General features: G+C 39.8%; 1 protein-coding gene across 1 annotated transcript in view; it reads right to left on the bottom strand.

Moving 5' to 3' along the window:
• Positions 1–19,531, bottom strand: part of LOC142219094 (uncharacterized) — a 35,829-nt gene extending 16,298 nt beyond the window's left edge. Inside the window, exons 1-2 of the mRNA XM_075288058.1 lie at positions 19,243–19,531; positions 8,127–8,854 (exon numbers count right to left, since the gene is read on the bottom strand). Of these exons, the coding sequence (XP_075144159.1) occupies positions 8,127–8,854; positions 19,243–19,291 (777 nt within the window). The 5' untranslated portion in view covers positions 19,292–19,531. The remainder of the gene's footprint in view (positions 1–8,126; positions 8,855–19,242) is intronic.
• Positions 19,532–19,782: the final 251 nt, after the last annotated feature.

Genomic DNA, 19,782 nt, shown 5'->3' with positions numbered 1-19,782 from the left:
ATATCCTATAAAGCATTGGGTGTTACTACTCACAGGTCACCAATATATCTTATCTGCTTGTTCCCACATGCCTGACTTCCACCAGGAAAACTGCCTATTGCTACTCTCATCTCCTGAGGACGAGCAGCTGGCAGAACAGATGTACATTTCTGCCTTAGGATAATAAATAGAGATTTCTTTGAAGTGAAATACTACATAGAAAAACAAGACTGGAATTAAAGGATATTATCGTACCCTAGCAAAATAGGCATCACTTTATTACATGAGCGTCATTAAACTGCCCGGTCCATTATCCAGATTACCGACTACTAGGTATCTCCATGGTCCACCTTACGCTTATCTAAGCAGAACACTACAAGGGGAGATGAGGCCAATCCTGTGGTTACTTTCCATCGTGTTATATTGCTGAACCTGCTAAAGTATCTGATAAATTATTAGCCAAAGGTTCGTAGATGTAGATGGATGCTCAGAAGTAAATCATACACAGCTAAGAAAAGTGCCATGAAAATTTCTGGTGGGATATGAAACAATCACATCTCCTGTTGAATGTAAAACGATCATAAGGGTTAAAGGGGTTACCTATGTCAGACATTTATGGCATATCCACAGTCATGCACGGCCACCTCGCCATTTACAGCAGCCTCAAGACAAGGGGAGATCTAAACACCATTCTTGAGATAACTGTGGGACCTGCATATAGAAACCATTTATAGCACACCCTTTGGATAGGCCATAAATATCTAAGATGCAAATAACCTTTTAACCTAAAGACCTGAATCTTGAGTTATGTGTCTAGCCAAATAGAACGTCCTAGTTATATCCTGTTGTCTAGTTTGTGTAAAATCAAACTTCCGTTAATGGTAACAACATTTCCTCAGATTTCTAACTTCCTAAAAGATCATTTGTACAGGACAGTTCAAGTAGATATAGGTAAAGATGTGACTTTATATATAGGACAGTGGGCACATTGATGAAAAGTATTAAAGACAATGTGAAAATATTGCATCTGGCTATATACCGTATATACTCGAGTACAAGCCGACCCAAATATAAGCCGAGGCCAATAATTGTAGCACAAAAAACTGGGAAAACTTATTGACTCGACTATAAGCAGAAGGGGGGGGGGAAGAATTAATGCAGCAGCTACTGGAAAATTTCAAAAATTAAAACGGTCGGAGTTTTTGGGTGCAGTAGTTGCTGGGGAAGGGGAGGGGGTGTTTTGGTTGCCTGTCTGCCCCTTCCCTGAGCTTGAGGACTGTTTCCCCCCCCCACACACACACTTGGAATTCAGCCTGGCTGAATATAGGGTATCTGCAGTGCTCCTATTAACCCCTTCCCGACGGAACAGGAGCACTGCAGACCCTATATTCAGTAGACCAGACACTTTCAGACACAGGGATAATTAATATGTATGTGTTTCACAGTCATTTTCTACTTCTATATGTATTCTAGGGAAAGGAGGGATCTAGAACTTTTTTTTAAAGCTTCTCCCCCCCCCCCCCCCCCACTATTTTATGGGAGATTCTATACATTAATATTGCGGCTGGTCATAGACCCCCCCCACCACCACCACCACCACAAAAAAAAAATAAAAAAAATATGCCGACTCGAGTATATTGCCGAGTGGGGCTTTTTCAGCACAAAAACTGTGCTGAAAAATTTGGCTTATACTCGAGTATAATCATTTTATTTTCCAGCATGTCACTCAGAGTTTAGCTTCAAGGTTTATGACAAATGCTGGTTCTAGACCAAGCAATACCAGATATTGGACAAGAGTGACACTATATTTTGGTATCCTATGATTTCTGGTTGGATATACCAACAATAATTCCCCTTCCAGTGGGATAGTCAGCCAACAACTAGTCATCTCTCCTACCAAGTAATTCCAAATAATCTGGGCTGATGCTGATCAAGGACATAACACATTGAACATCACTTATTTGTATTGGCATTTTACAGAGTCAGATGCAACCTACATGGGAGAGGATTGTCTACAGTTTGAGGTTTTCAGCGACACATCCCTGTTCATACAAGACAATGTGATACTGCGTATGCCACAAAGTATAAACTCAACAAATGAAGAAACGTTAGTGCCAGCCACCACGTTTGTTGATCAATGAGAAACACATTGATCTTACTCGGCATCGGTCTTATTACATAGAATGAGGGAGGAACAATCTTTGCGCCGATCGTGTCTCTTCCATTTGGCTTCATGGACAAAGAGGAGATCAGCCAACCAGTGACCATCGCCTCACTAGTCAGCAGATTGGTAGCTCTATTATACAGGGCAGTGTCAGCAATAACAGTTCCAAGGAGCCATCTTTGCCAATAATTGCCCTGAATATTGACCCATCTAATAGGACAGCAAGATACAGAAACTACATGAACAAGTCCTATTCTTAAAAAGGAGCCTAAAGTAAATGGTGACAATGTCTGTACACTGCAGCAGAATATGTAGGCGCCATAAAAGCAACAGAAAATATTGTATTCAATACATCATATACAGCTCAATGAATGAAGTTCTGACTCTCAGTAAAGCCCATTCAGTAACAGCTGCTATAGAGGTAAAAGCGGCACAAATCCTTTTCTCCTCTGTTATATGTTTTCTCTGACCAGATCAGCAGGTTCTATGGAATTTGAGTTATGGTCTTTTGTGTATATTATTTTTTCAGCATCACTGAACCACAAAGACAAGGAAGCAAATATAGAACAGATTTCTTTACCATTGTACTAAAACGTCTAGAAATGTCAAGTGGTTTCTATCTTAACAGTTAGATTACTTCCTAAATCTTTCTATGAGAAATGACCTGGACCTGTGAAAAAAAAAAATAATGTTCTTCCAATTTTATTCAAGGCATTCCGAACAACTGTGTAATGTCACCTGAAGTGCTGCCAATTTCCTTCAAATAACAAAGGTGACGTAAAAATGATGAGAGGAGAAAAATTCCCCTTGAAATTGACAGACCTGCGTAGTATCCAAGTCCCCTAGGAATTGGCAAAGCATTGTCTACTCGATGGATTTCTTTTAATAACATCCTAGTGATCAGAAATAGAGCCCGCTGCTGGGAACAACATCACAGCATGGTTTTCCTTTTCTTGATCTCAGCTTCCTCTACTATGACTCTCAGGATGTGCTAGAAAATCCCGATCTCTTTACTGCCTTTTAGCTGGAATCATCTGAGCAGATGAGAAAGATTTCAACACAGATGTAACAAAGTAACGTTGTCGTACTGATACACTTTTGTTTTGCAATATAAGATAAAATAATCCTTTAATAGTCCCACCTTAGGGAAATTCAGTGTCCTTATACTATATCAAGGAACTGAGGCTTGGAGGATTATTTCAAATAGCTGTCTCTTTGGTTTTATATCACCTAGAACTGTGGTTCTGGTGCCATATAAAAGATATATCCGATCACAATATCACAGTTTCTAGATAGGAGAAAACCAGAGATATCACCAATTGAAGACTATAAGCTCATCAATTCACGTGTTCTACCCCAAAGTGTGTCAACTGCTAATTTTTTATACTTTAATGCTGCAGTTGCCTCTACGTTCAGCTCATGCGCCACACCAGTCCATTGGTGCCACTCCAGAATTTGAGCCTCGACTATCTGCCATACTAAGCTTAAAGGGGTTGGCCACTTTCAGACCAATATTGACAACCAAATGTACAATAGAAAGATATACAATTTTCCAATATACTTTCTGTATCAAATCCTCACGGTTTTCTAGATTTCGGCTTGCTGTCATTCATTCTGTTACTTCTAGTGGATAGAAGTCTGACCATGGTCATGTGATTTACGGTCCATGGTCATGTGATTTACGGTCCATGGTCATGTGATTTACGGTCCATGGTCATGTGATTTACGGTCCATGGTCATGTGATGAGCACACAGGTGCACAGCTGATTGCCAGGCAGATGTCTGATTATTGTGCTGTGACTAACGAGCGGCACCTGTGTGCTCATCACATGACCATGGACCGTAAATCACATGTCTATGGTCAGACTTTTATACACTAGAAGTAACAGAATGAATGACAGCCAGCCGAGATCTAGAAAACCGTGAGGAATTGATACAGAAAGTATATTGGAAAATTGTATATCTTTCTATTGTACATTTGGTTGTCAATATTGGTCTGAAAGTGGCCAACCCCTTTAAGATTTCTGCTATGTAGTTATAGCATATTGTCCTTCTACTCATATAGCTCCTCCATTTTAAGGTTACCAAACATAAAAAAGCTTGTTCTAATAAATCTGCCCCAAGTGTTTTAATATGCTGTGGTAAGAGGTCAACTTTCAAAAGAAATTCACTTTGTTCTCTATATAGTCATTTTCCATCATTCAGGGACCTTTCACCACCTCCACCAACTCCAGTTCTAAGCATTTGTTAATAGTTTCTGCTCCACTGATTCCAGCACAGTTGGAATTTTCTCTCTCTAGTTTCCCGATTCCTCAGCCATTAGTACTGTTAGTCTACAGTCAAGAGGGTGGTCTCAGGGAGGGGCAGACAAGCTCCTTATTTCTCTTTTACTGTATCCTAAAGTGTACATTAGATACATTGTACAACATTGCTACATACAATAGACTGAACTGCTTTTCGAGTTGACATACTGCTGTAACATTGTGTTAGTCTTCTTGAAATAACACTGCGCTGACCGTTTCCTCCACAGGAAATGATGATATTTAGCGAATAAGAGTTCCAGCAGATAAAGATGGAAAAATAAAAACAGGGTGTTGAGTAAGTCTTACAATATTCCCAAAGCTTTTTCTTTTTCTAAACCAGACGATAGCCTAAGGCGGGGGCCAATACGTGTATTGAATTTCCAATTAAAGAGGAGTTATTACATCCTAGGGAATTCTCTAGAATATGTTTTCTTTAAGATGTCATTATTTGTATAAAAGATAATAAAGCAAGGTATATTTATTCACCCTCACAGCTCTCACAGAGAGAAAAGCTTCACCATCTTGTTAGAAATATTATATTTTGCTGGAATGACATAAAAGGGTATAAAGATTACATTTTATTTTAAAGTATCTAAAATAAAGAAAATTCCCCTTCTCTCAGTCTACACAGTATTGGATTTCAGGAAATATTTGTAATACTAGACTTACTGTTATTGGGAACAGGAAAATGGCACTATGATCGGCCATATTGAAGAATATAGGAGGATGTCCTTGGTCATCTGTCTACATATAAGAACCTGCAATTCTGGTGGGACCAGTGGCCTATTTCATATGTATGGGCGCCTCTTGGCTCTTCCTCAACAATTAGTGTTGGTGGAAAGTAGGATCAGACTTGTGGAATATCAACATTCAATCCTTTAGTTTTAAGGGGAGATAAGGAGCTGACAAACAGAGATGTCTGCCAGTAGCTTATTCTCCTCTCCACATTGAAAACACGTGCACACTTGGCTTAATCTAGCATGCATGTGTATATGGAGGTCAGGAGAATTCAGATGACAGCTATTAAAGATGTATGGGCATATACAAACTGATAGTTATGTTCACCATTATACCGCCAACGTCCACAATTCCCTGTCCATGTGTATACTGTAAAAGAGAAAGAACACAATTACTCCCCCTTCCCTTTTGGGGATAGGTTTTGCTACCCTGTGTAACTACTATCCTCTAGTTCCATGATCTTTTCAATAATTAAATCCCCACAGATCTTTTGGAAATAGAATTAAGCAAGTATCAAAAGGAGAAGAGACCAACCAGAGCTGGGCCCCCTCTCCATCAGAGCCCCATGGCAGAAACATGGGTCCTGAAAGTCCACTAAGGCATTGGAAGATGACCTGAGAGAAGCCGGACAAGTGAAACCCAAATTTTATAGATATGGTATCTTTCTAGCAGATAAATATATCTTGATATTTATCTGCCACATGATAAAGATGTCATCTAGCACTACACATATTTTGTTCTTTACAATAAGTACCGTAACTTAGATCTGACGTGCAATATAAGACTATAAGATCTGTAAAACGGTGGCCGATTCGTTCCTATTAAAGGTTAATGTGCCTGCTACGCGTAATCTCTAGTGTAGCAGAATAAACATATCATCCAATCCTTTAATACTGTTTAATTTTCATTTCACTGTTTACAATGTTCTCGCAAGATTGATGTCATTTTCAATGAATGTTTAACAAAGCGCAATATCTCTGATCACAATTTTCTTTTTCTTCTGAAGATAAATTACATGATTGCTTTTAAAGCCCAGCGATGATACAGGTTGAATAGAAAACAACAATCTGTCAGCATAGCGGATAAACCTGAGCTTCTGAAGTATAGAAGCAGCGGGAGCTGGAGCGGGGCCAGGCTGCTTATAAAGCCTCATTCAACAAAGATGCCTTTATTGGCCTGGAACATAAATAATTTAATCAATGTCCAACCTGTGTTGAAAAATGTAGCTTGTTGTACCATGCAAAAGTTACAAAGCAGGACAAAAGAAATGCATTCTTCATGAGCCGCGAGGACTTTTAAGTCATCTTTAAATATGATATAATGGGTGTTCTGTGTCCTATGTCCAGCTTGTCTGTCATGTGTGGCCTCCAATGACGGCTAATTACTGGATGTGAAGGGGCCACGTAGAGCGAAGGAATGCCGCAAGAACACATGGGCCTAAGGAACAATGATGTGTGCAGCCTTAAGATTACAAGTCAATGCCCTTACAAGCAATGTACAAAGAACCAAGAAACCCTTCTTGCTGCTTAATCCTTTTGGTTTTACCATGGAATCAGCTAAAGCAGACAAATATCCATTCTCATATGTTATGTGTGAGTCAATATTTGTTAAGCGGATTCTTGACCATATGATCAAATACGGTTCATGTCCATTGGTATTTTAATGTAGATTTGACAATGTCAGGTTCCTGAGTAATATTGACATTATGACGTGTGTAGATAGCGATTCAGGTAGAAAGAAGGAAACTGAAAGCCTCCTTATATATACACACACAAGAGAAGTCTTTCAAACATTTAAATTTTTGGTGGGAATTGAAATATATGACAGTCAGGGACTGGCATAGATTTCAGATGTAGCTCACATAGCCCAATGATGGTGGGACCAATGGTGTATTGATGTGTTTAGGGGCTCCTTAATTCTTGAGATATCACGTCGGCAGAAGGAAGGAATGGGTATGATAAAGGTTTATGTCCTATCATTTGTTCCAGCAGAAGATATGTCACCATTTGAAGATTTTGGCAAAGACCTAGTCTCCTGCTCCGGATGAAAATAACTCAGGCTCCCAATGAGAATGCACATGCTTGACTTAACCGAGCACACACTGTATAACCGAGTAGCATTTGTATGGTGAAATTAGCTGTCAGCTATTGGAAGGGCATAGGCTTTACGCAGACTGTATGTGAGCCCTAGGTTTGTCACAAATACCAGGAAAAGCTCCTAGTGTAAAAATGTATCTATAGGCCTTTATTCACATAACAAAGGCCAAAAGTTTGGGGTCTTGTAGAAAGCGGACTCAGGCTTGGTTATTCCCAGTTTTAAGATAGTGAATTGTCTTGCACTTGCTTTTTTAGTATGTTATATTTAAACACTGGTCTTTTGTAGTATAATACAGCTTTGGCTTTGCTACAACAAACAGGCATTGAGTAACAGGTTTAGTTGGGCAGTGAAATAAGCTCCATTAACCGCAAAGTTCCGCCACATTTTAGTGGTTTAGGTACGACACTTACTTGGGCGGCTCAAATATTTTCCTTTGTCAAAGTGACATTATTTGTCAGATGTCCAGGACACATGCCTCCAATAGTATTACCTGTCAATGTGTAACTACTATCAGCTACTATATTGTTGGCCAAACCCTCCCTGCTACCAGAAGTGTCAGGGAAAAGATTCTTCACTTCTTTGTGAATAAAACATAGGATGTGGTTCTGGAGGAACATTACCCCATTGCACAATGCTGATCTATTTTGTCCAGTAAAATTTTGGACACCATGACAGAACCCCAAAGGCCCCAATTGCAGACAATGGGGTCCAGTAGCCACAGTTGGTGTCTGTCACGTGAAAAAACACATTCATAGAATGGAATTGCTTAGCACAATTGTGAACAAAACCTAACATCATTGAGAACACGGCACATAATATTCTACATATTGAAGAAATGGCCTTACCTCACTAAGCCGGCAGCATTCATCCATATATTCGTCCAGGCTGTCACTTGTATTGCATCTTTTTAATTGATGCAGATTCTGGATATCATCAAAAGTGTCTTTGTAGAAGTCATCCATGGATTTGGTTTCCTCCTCCATTGTAGACAAAAGCTCAGTATTGAACAAAGTAATGGCTGACGGTTCGTTTTCCTCACTACATGGAGGTAAGTCTAGCTCTTCCTCTTGACAGTCAATAAAATCTTCAACACTATTTTCATTATCATCACCATCTTCTTTACCATGGTCTGTGTGGTCTACATCTGATAGAAATGTATGATTCGCGTCTACAGTTGTGCCTGCACTTATTTCCATGTGACCTACAGTGGGTGAGGAGGATGCGCTAAGGACACCAGAGTCACAGGACGGGTCTCTGCTATGCATCACAAAACTCTTTGCAGAACCTTTGGGAGAAGAAGGAGAGTTTGCTCCACTTGGCATCTCAACCCCAGAATCTTCTGACTCAAACTTGAATAACCTCTTGAATTGCTGAAGAGGGTCACACACGGTCAGTTCACAAATATTATTTTCTTTAGCTGGAACTTCAGATGGACAATCTGAAGATGCATCTGTGTGATCGAATCGTTCCCCATTCAGACTGTGAGCACTCACAGAGTCATTCTCGTAATCATTTATTAGTCTCTTCATGTGGGTCAGCACGACCTCCCCTTCAGATGAGATACTTTTCTTCCCTGTGGGGAAAAAAAAAAAAAAAAAAAAAAAGAGCTTTAAAAAACACTGAAGAAGATACAGTACCCTAAAAAAATAAAAAGAATTGTGTGTGGCTTCTCCAGCGATTTAACTGGAATTATTTAGGAAATCAACTTATTTATTTGTTGAATGCTTTAGGGTAAGACCACACCAAACCTTGCCCAGCTGTGGTGGTAAAAGTCCATATCACTTTGCAGGTGAAAATCACATAGCCAATAGTCACCACCAGTGAGTGGTGTTTCAGCCACACGTGGCACCAGCTCTTAAGTTCTTACTCTCAAACCATTATCTAAACACCTTTTTCTTACCAGTCAGTCCACATTTACCTATATTTTAGTAGTTTGGTGTTTTGTTTTGTTTTTTAATTTCTGCAATATCATTTTTGCCCTCCCATATTATGACGATTATAGTCATAGCTTATTTTTGCTTTAAGATTGCTTTAGGATTAATATGAATTACCCAGTGTATAGTTAAAGGGGTTTATCCAGTTTCTAGTATTGATGGCCTATCTCTGTAGCAGCGAATGTAGGTATTGTAGCAATATCCCATAGACTCCAGTGCAATCCTGTCTGGTTTAGCAATACAATTCCACCAATTACTGTGCTAAAGCCGCCACAAGTGCTTGTAAAACAACTTCTATCAAAAGTATTATGGGATGTAGAATGTGCAAATGTATCAGTGACGTAAAAACACCTGAAAATATCACACCTAGAGCTTGCTACAATAAAAATGTTTGCTGCTTAATTTTTACAATATTAGAAGAACACCTTCAAGTATACAAGGTAACTATTTCTTCAACAGTAAAGTTCAATCCCCACCTTTTCTTCTCTGGAATTCAGCAGAGTCCATGGAAACAATGTGATAAATCAAGTTGAAAAAGCTGAAAAGTGCCAGACATTCATTTGCTTGCACCACAATGTTAAATTTCCTAATACACCCAAAGAAAATCCAACACCTACCTGCTGATCTTAAGAAATAATTGAGAAGTAGTATTCACAAGTCACACAAGCATCTGACCTTGCTCACTCCTGAACTGGTAATGTGTATGGAGGTTGGCAGGAAGTATTTAGTAATTAAAACTGTACGTTTCATTTATTATTTTGCTGCTACTGGCAATAGTAACTAGCTTAGGGCTCATGCACACTGGCACAGAGCCTGTACAGCTCCTCAGCACAGAACACTGCAGCACAGGCTCTGTCATAGTCCGGTTTTGTGGAGATAATACTTCTGGGGCACAATACTTTTATACATATGAAGTCAAATGGAACATGCTACTCTTTTTTTTTTTTGCTATAGTCATTTATATGAAATTTAACAGAAAAAAAAAAATCTGCATGCCTGAGACATAAGGAGATTATAGGAAACATTAAATGGTGCCATGAAAAAATGTAATGCACAACACAAAAATAGTGACTGAATAATAAAAAAAGTTATGGCTCTTAAAAGTAGGGTTGAACAAAAATGAAAACTGGTTGTAGTGCTAAGATTCCACTATGCCACATCAAGGCTAGATTCATAGCAACCTTGCACTGGACTCTTGTATTATGTTTTCCATGCGGCATCTAAGTGTATGTGTATGGAAGGCATCATACTAGTCAGACTTGGCCACTAATGGAGCTCAGCTTAAGGCCACCCAGTACCATCTCTTTGACCTTTCTGCAGTTCTTGACTGGAACAACCATATGGTAGATGACAAAAGACCTTAGAGATAGGACTTGCATAGGGATAAAACTGCTGACATGTACCTTTTTATTGTTATAAATGATGCTGCTCATGCTGGACTCTGAGAAGGAAAGCTATGTCCAAACTAAATGATCTCCCTGCTTGTTTACTGAGGTTTCTGCAGAAGCTGTGCTGTATTTTACTGGACGTTCAAGACTAACAGAACAGTGGGGGTCGGCAATGACACAGTTCACACAGGCAATGGATTTCAAACTCCAATCGTGATTTATTTAGGAGCTTCAGCACAGAAAAACACTGTATAAACAAAATAAAAGCCTAACTAAACAGCAGCATGCCCCACTAACCTAGTGCAGGTCCAAAAATGTGTCACCAAACTCAGTAGCAAACTATGTAAATGTCCAGTCTAAGGGTGCTCTCTCTCACAGGCTGCAAAACTTGTCAGCCCTCCTTTTTACCAGGCTTCCTTCCCCAGTAATGACCATCAGGAAGCCTGAGAACACCTGGGACTAGGTAAAAAAAAAAACCTGTAGTGGACTATGGATGTGGACTGGAAGGCTCCCATTACCAACCTGACCTCCATTCCAGAAAATCCAGCCCATGTCACTTAAATAAGGAGCCCTAGCAGACTGCGTTCTGCTAAAGCAACATGTATCCTTCTGGATTTCCGCCACCATGCCTGGCTGAGGAAACCAAGTGAGCTATACACCCTTCCACCACTTTACCACTATACATATATTATGGATATCACTGTAATAAATACTTGATATCAGTGCAAAGTAAAAACAACGGTGGTTACTTACGGCTTGGCATGAGCACAATGCTATATAATAACTGTGTAAGGTAAGGGAAAGGGCTGTTTTCTACTTTTACTGGCTTCTTACCCCATCATTGTTGGAACTGGATAAACAGGACGCAAACATTTTGTGCATGTGAATAGTGCTCTGTACAGAATAACGTAATTGTGTACTGCAGTGGATGTACTCTAAAAATGGCACTCTCATCTTCAGGGGATAGAAGAACAATGCTTATTTTATTCATCTGAGCCAAAGATGTTCCTGTTCATTAAGGAACTTCCTTTTATTTATTTATTATCCACACAACCTATTAAATCAATTATTTATCATAAAACCTGTAGTTATATTGGCACATAGAGCAGCACGTGTCACATGCCCACTGTTGTGATACCTGCAGTGGTGACCTGCACCGGTGATCACCCAGGAATCGGCTGCAGTGGTCACATGTCCATGACCAAATGTCATCATTTGAGGCCAGAATGCAGAAACTAATAGGGAATAGCAGCGTTTATTATATTAAAAAATAGACATACTGATATAAACTTCACATGGCGAGGGGAGAAGTAAGTACCATGTTTCTCTGAAAAGACAGTCTTATACTATATTTGGCTCAGAAAGATAGGTTAGGGCTTATTTTCAGGGGGTGTCTTATTTTTCTCCCTGAACAACAATCCACTCACCAGACCCCCTTAGATCCAAAGGAATTTAGAGTTGGTCGGTGCTAATGGTGGATGGGCTCTCACACATAGATCTGCCACTCCTGTCTCAGGCCACTTCCATTGAAGTAATGTTTCACTGCAGCCAAATGTGTCGCTGGTGACCGGAGGCAGCCACAATGTAGTCATGCCAGCGGGACTACCCGATCTGTGTGTGAGAAACCAGCACAACCGGTATATTGTGCATTTAGTTCCCTTAAAGAGAAATTGTCTTGGGGGTGCAATACTTTTGGGGTGTCTGCTTTCCTTGATGAAGGGTCTGCTGTATTTGTTCTGCTATATCCTATTTAATTTTTACATGTATGGCAGTTTGGAATTATTTTTTTTTAATGAACTGCAGCTAGGGTATATTTTCAAGGTAGGGCTTATATTTCAAGCATACTCCAAAAATCCTGAAAAATCATGCTAGGGCTTATTTTTGGGGTAGGTCTTATTTTCAGAGAAACATGATAGATAAACACTTCACCATGCTGTGCTACTCTTCTACTTATCAGGTACAGAGATATAGGTATATGACCTTCAGGGCAGAGCAGTATGGAGTAATGAGATGCTTATCTTGTGGCTATACCTTAGTGCCTGGAGTCTGTTTCAGGAGGTCTACCTATTAATGTTATAAATGCTGCTGTCTATGCTGAACTTTCTCTCTGAAAAGAAAGCCTATGTTCAGCCTAAATGATACCTCTACATATTTCACTGCAGATCAAGCAGAAGCTGTACTGTATTCTACCTGGGCCTGCATAACTAAAAGACTTCACTAGAATTCCGTGCACTTACCTATCTTCTTCACTCCCCAAGGAGTGACAATATCCCCTTAACCCTGTCTAAGCCTCTCACCTCTATCAGGTTATAGTCCTCTCTACATCGAGCTGATGAGATGCAAGTACATCGAAACGGCTGTCCTCGATTGAGAGACTATACTTGGTAATAATCCCAGCGTCATTGCAAAACAAAGGCCTCTTGGAAGGTCGAGCATGATGCGAAAGGGAGCAGCCTTTATTGGGTTATTTCACTGGAATTCTGTCTTCCTAACTACATCAGGGAAGACAGGCTTGCACATTCCAGTGAGCGCTCTCTATTGGTTTGCAACACTGAGGCAGCAGCTGACTTCCTTATTACATCATGGAAGACAGATTTGCATATTCTTCCCATGGTCCTTTGCGAAGTGGAGTGCTAAAGGCTTAATAAGTCTCCACACACCTATATGGTGGTCTCTCCCCAAGAAGTGACAATATCCCCTTAACCGTGCACTTACCTATACATTTTGAACACCAGGACGTGCTATTACAGGCAGATAATACTGATTTTTACAAAGTTTTACAACAGTATAAGTTATAAAATGCATTTTCAGTTTACATATTGCCATTGGTATTACTTGCTCAACTCATTTAGAGTCAATCTGAAGCCAAAAACTGAAGCAACTTAGATTTGCTTGGAAATGTTCCCATATCCTCTTTATAATGTTAGGAAACAGAGCTGCTGAACTTGTTTATGCTCCGTGCACGCCATTATATTAGAGTCTAAGTTTAAAGTATTAAAGTGAGGTTCTTTAGAGCCGAATGTACTTGCTCTATTGTGTTTTTATCCCCCTAGAACTCTAGGTAGCTGCCACAACTCTATACCACTCATCCTTAGTAGATGGCCATGGTCAATCAGAAGCTGTAAAGATCCTCTAATTCTTTAAAAAAAAAAACCCAAAAAACTAGTGATGGAATTTCTGTGAAAGGAAATATGCAACTAACTAATAATCCAAAAAATTAAATAACTAGCACACACAGATGATATTGTAGTACAATTAAGAATAATTCATAAGTTTCTTTTCAAACCAGAAGCAAAGTCAGTAAAATGTACCACTCCACCCAAAATTGGTCCCGGTTCTATGAATTCAGCTACACAGCCCTGGTGCTACTACACCTACGCATCTAATATGTCCTCCAATGATAAAGAAGTTCACCAAATCATAGCTATGACCTATTGCTGAGGTCCTGCCTGACAGATGTTGAGCAGTAAAGTGGTAAACAAACACAACTGGACATGGACAACTCGGGCAACATTGTGTTTGTGAAGCCTCCTACAACAGAAGAAGCCACAGAAGTCCATGCAGACAGAAGGGTTCAGAATGTCCAACGCGTTTCAAGGAATTTACTCTTAAGCAAATGGTAGTAGAATTCCTGTCAGTAGGAGAAAGATGAGGCGGTGAAAGAAAAAAGGAAAGGTCAGACATAGAAAGACAAGGACAAGCAGAGAGTGTGAGACAAGAGGTGAAATGCAACACTGTTTACTATTCTTTCACAATATTGTCACTTTTATTGCCCAAAGATTTGACTTTCAGGTATTATAAATCACATCATCCTTATCTACTTAAGTGACTATTACTCAGGCACACATATCCTGTGTAGGATTATACATCGTGACTGATGACTGTATCTACACTAGGCTGTAATTATTTTGATCCATGAATCAGTAGTACATGTGAATATATGATGTTTTATAACATATTTTATTAGGTGCAAGTGACATGGTTCCCGCCTACCTGTATTTTCCCCCTTATAGGATCACTACACCTACATTTCTTCTGACACTAAATCAATTGTATTCTGTGAAGTATCTCAATAGCAAGCGCTCGATTTCCCTGCAGCGCCACCATAGTGAAAAATGAAGCATTACACAGTACTTGTCATCAGGTCTGAAGATTATTCCCAAGATTCTTTTCCAGTAAAAATGCTTCTGTTTTCTTAACACTTATTAAAAGGGGTTGTCCAGGCAAAACTTTTAAAAGTTGAAATCTGCTGGGGGCTGTGAAAATTAAAAAATAGCATAACCCCCTGTCCCCACACTGGTGTCGTCCCGCGCCTCCCAGTTCGTCAGCTTTCCCGCATCTCTTCCGGAGATGTGTTGAGGCCTCTGATTGGCCTCAGTGCTTATGTGACCGCTGAGGCTAATCAGTGGCCTCATGAAGAGGACCCATGATGTCACAGGTAGTGACATTCAAGTCCTTCGCTGATAGGCCTCAGTGGTCACTTGACCACTGAGGCCAATTAGCGGCTTCAGCACATCTCTAGAAGACTCTACCAGAGCAGAGGAAGCGGGAGGCGCAGGAAGACACTGGAGCAACGGGGACAGGTAAGCATGCATTTTTTTTTTTTTTTACTGCCCCCATCTTATTTAAACCTTAAAAGTGTTGTCCATTTCTGCCTGGACAACCATTTGACTGCATGAAATATTCCTTTAAAAGGGTTAACCTCAGATTGAGCATCTGTACAGAGCCACTTCCGGCGCCTGTTCAGTACACAATATGGAGTAGTCTGTGGGAGCCATTGAAGTCCATGGGAGCTAAGCTGCAGTGAAGGAGTCGTACTGCTAGACAACAAATGGAGCTTTCTGTGTCCGTCTTGTTTACAGGACAGGCGCCAGAAGTGGCTCCATACAAATGAGAATAGGCCATAATAAAATGTAATAATACTGGAAACCAATTTATCTATGACATTTATTTCATCCATCACATTGATAGCAGCACATGTTAAGAAACATTATAAAGAGGAGCTTAGAAAAATTTTGTTGAAAAAACATAGAAGAGCCTCTTATTAGGAAATTCAGACTCAAAAGGCTGGGGTCCTGCATTCTGGATTTCCATCAATTAGCCAGATTGGAGAGTAGCTACAAAGAGCAACTCCAACTCCAGAGGACCCAGGACGCCCAAGCCATACAGGGACATCCCATTGATTTTAAACATGACCTGTCACTAGGTCTGAAATGCCCAATGACATACATCATCTGCTCGGGGCTGACATTTTTCTTTTCTTAATATTTCTTAACTAGAGGTATCATTGTGATAGGTTAAATCAATTCTATGGCAAAATGAATATTTTCTGCTGATCAGTGCTAAGAAAATAGAAACATACAGGGAAAGAATCTTGGGGATAACTTTGTTTCTTGTGATCATGAACAATAAGTGATTATGCCAATTTCGAGTCAGGTTAACAACAATGTTTAAGTACCTTGAAATTACGAAGTCTTTTTGTCCTTCACAATATTCCAACAATGGGAAGCAAGCCGGATGTGACACAAGTGTCAGTGCATTTAGCCAATGAACCACTTATTTCTTTTAGGTTTAGGTCAGTGCATTACAATACCACATTCATGCTACATGACAATTACATGAAACGGGCACTTGGCTATGGTGACGTGGTGATGTGTCGGCGCTGCTTTAGTATAGGGTTCACTAGTTAACATGACATATCGTCACCCATTGTCCTGTCACACTTGCACACCTTTGCAGTGTCCTGTGTAGATCATCCTGTGTGGAATTTAGTGGGAAGCCCCTTGCACATCTTAAAGTGTCTAGCCTGATAAGATGCGGGCATGTTAAGACCAAAGACTAAAGAAGATTAAAGGATAACATGTCAACAGTGCTTAGAATTTTAAAGGAAATGAGGCAGCTTTAAAAGTCATGTTTTAGGAATAAACATCTCTGTGTTGTCTTGTGGGAAGTCCATTATATACTGTGAAGAGGGCTCTGATCTGTAACATGATTTTAGCCAGTTGAAAGGATTTCATCAGATTATTTTCCTAATTTGAAGCTTCAGACAAAAGGTTATTTTTAGAATTTATGGGTTATGGCGGAGATAAGATAGTTTATGGACGCAGGGCAGTATTTCGGCAAGGAGTGAGGTCACTGTCATTACAGTTTCCAGTCCTGTTTAGACAGATGTTATAGGGTGTAGGATGAAGATCATTTGCACAATGGCACCTTGCTGTTTCCACAATCCCTTTGATCACAATTGCTGCTGAAATCTTGCAATTATAGTTATATAAACTAACCTGGCTCTGTTTATTTTAATGTTGATTTTCATCTATTTCATATAGTTACATATTTTACAGGATGTCATAGGGGCAGATATTATGTAAAGGGATTTTCTGCTTTAAACAGACTCATTGCATATACTCAGGAAGACCCAATGAAGTCCACTTGTAACTGGCTAGACTTCTATAACTTTATAATACGTGGCAGATGGCTAGAGTTCCCCGAGATCGGGCAAGCAGCGATTCATAGAATGAAGGTCTCCTATATAAATTAAGCAGTAGTTCACATTTTACCACCATATCATGCACTTCTATGGGGCCGATAGAGCACCACATCTGTCTAGAGGCTTCATAAGGTATTGCAGCTCAGCACCATTCACTCGACTAGGAACAATACCAGACACTAACTGCAATACCAGACACAGCTCGTGGACAAACATGGCACTCTTTCTAGAAAAAAAAAAAACAACCAAATCCTCTTTCCTAATACTAGACAGCCCCTAACTGTAGTCATATATGAAACAACAGATCTAAGATCACAAAGAATTGTGCACAGACATAGGTGCTAATATATCGGTATACTTTGCTCTTCTAACAACTTGCTGACTATATCCTAAAACAATCATGACAATATAGCTTAACTATTACAGGATAGGACTCCTGTAATGAAATGTATAAAAAATGATTTATATAAATGAATATCTGGAGATGGACTAATGCTTTAAAGAGGTTTTCCACTTTTACAATATTGATGGTTTATGTTTAAGATAGACTATCAACATTAGATTGTGGAGTCTATCTCTTGGTAACCCTGCTGATCAGCTGTTTGAAGAGGCCCAGGCACTTGGACTAGGGCAGCACGGTGGCTCAGTGGTTAGCACTGCAGCCTTGCAGCCCTGATGTCCTAGGTTCAAATCCTGCCAAGGTGCAAGGTGCATCTGCAAGGTGTTTGTATGTTCTCCCCGTGTTTGCGTGGGTTTCCTCCGGGTACTCCAGTTTCCTCCCACACACCAAAGACATACTGATAGGGAATGTAGATTGTGAGTCCTATATGGGACAGTGACTGACAATAGCCGTAAAGCGCTGCGGAATATGATGGCGTTATATAAGCAAGCATAATAAATAAATAATAAATAGTGCTGCAAACCTGTCATTATATATATGGGTCTGTCAACTTGGATGATATCTACATGGCATTGAAAATGAAACAGGATTCACAGATTCGTAAGGTTGTAACCAATGATAAGGGTTAATAGCAACAAGTGAAAATAAAGCATAGCAGATAGCATAGCTGATGTTATATCTGCGGTCACTGCCGAATAGCTGAACCAGCTAGTGTGAGATGAATTACAAGTTGTACATTAGAGAGATACAGATGTTGATACAGTAGCTAGCTAAATGAAGGCAAGTGACATTGATGCATAGAAGTGAATGACCAGTAGTCAAAACCATCTAAAATAGACAGATGTCCCATAGATACATTACAATCAATGGTAACAAAAATAGTAAAATTCCCAAAACCTTGCAAACGTTTCTGCTCATTCATAATTAAGATGAGACATGACTGCTCACAATAAATCTGGACAAGCTTTATAGTCCTGTTCTCATTCTTAACTACCTGTATAATGGCAAGCAATAAAATCAGTGAAATTTTCTATATTTTAACCTCTGTCATTTCCATGAATTCATTGCATATGAGATTAACTACCGTAAAAGTGTGATGATAGCAAAGTTCATTTTTTCAGGATATGCACTTATGTGGACTATTTAGTGGCATGTTAGGGAGTCAGTAGGGTCTCATGTTAGGATGTTGGGGAGTCAGTAGGGTCTCATGTTAGGATATTGGGCAGTCAGTAGGGTCTCATCATTTGTAAAAGACACTATGCTTTGGGTGCTATTACGTATAGAAGTAGAACAAGACCAGCACCCTGGTTCAGTGGTTAGCAATGGGGATCTGGGTTTGAATCTGATAAAGTGTAACATCTGTATGGAGCTTGTATGATCTCACCACATTAGTGTGGTTTTCCTCTAGGTATTCTGGTTTCCCATTTGGAATATAGATTGTGAACCTCAACAGTGATGAGTCCAGTGTGAGTGATGCCAGTCTATGTACAGCGCCAAGGAATACGTTGGCGCTAATAACTACATTTTTTCCTTTTCCCTATGGTAATAGCTGATTATGAAGCTTCAAGTAGCAGCCCCTATATTCAGCTTTATTGTTTTAAACCCACAATTTGTACGGCACAGGTAGATATATGCTATTGGACATAATAATGGTCTCATATTACATAATTCTAATATTTCTTAACATTTATTTTGTATGACATTTGTACAGATATTAAATAAAATGTTATGTAATGTAAGTATAATTCTTACCTCTCTTCCAATGTGGCAAAATCGAAAAGCTTTTGTGCCAGTTAAACATTGTCTTCTTGTGACAAGTGAATTGTTGCAGCTTGCTGTGCACTTGCTGTGTGTCTTTCCAGAATATAGTGACTTGGATCTTATTATTTGCTTAATTTGAGGTTTTAGAATAATCAGCTTCTCGGTCAGTATCCATGATTGTCAGCGTTGCCCAGGTCCCTGTATGTGATATGTGCAGCTATCTAAGGAGAGCCAGCCTTCCAGCTGGAGAAGGAACTGGAGACTGGATTCTTGTCTCTGCCACAGAGGAAACTGAGCTAAAAGCTCAATCAGTGCTGGCTCTTACAGAGGCTGCTCTGAACTGTAGGTGGCTCCCAGCCAGGAAGGACTGAAAAAAAGGGAGCAGCCCTTAGGAATGTATCTCCCTTGGTTGATAAGCCCAGATGACTGGATGAGTTGAAACTACCTCTGTTAGGAGAGCACCCCTGAAAATACCAGAGATATTACACAACTTCAGCACGTACTCTGCGGCCAGTATAAAAGAATAAAAAT

Source organism: Leptodactylus fuscus, chromosome 10, assembly GCF_031893055.1.
Source record: "Leptodactylus fuscus isolate aLepFus1 chromosome 10, aLepFus1.hap2, whole genome shotgun sequence".
Classification (NCBI taxonomy): domain Eukaryota; kingdom Metazoa; phylum Chordata; class Amphibia; order Anura; family Leptodactylidae; genus Leptodactylus; species Leptodactylus fuscus.
The sequence above is the reverse complement of the archived record's forward strand: the minus strand, read 5'-3'. Positions and strand labels throughout refer to the sequence as shown.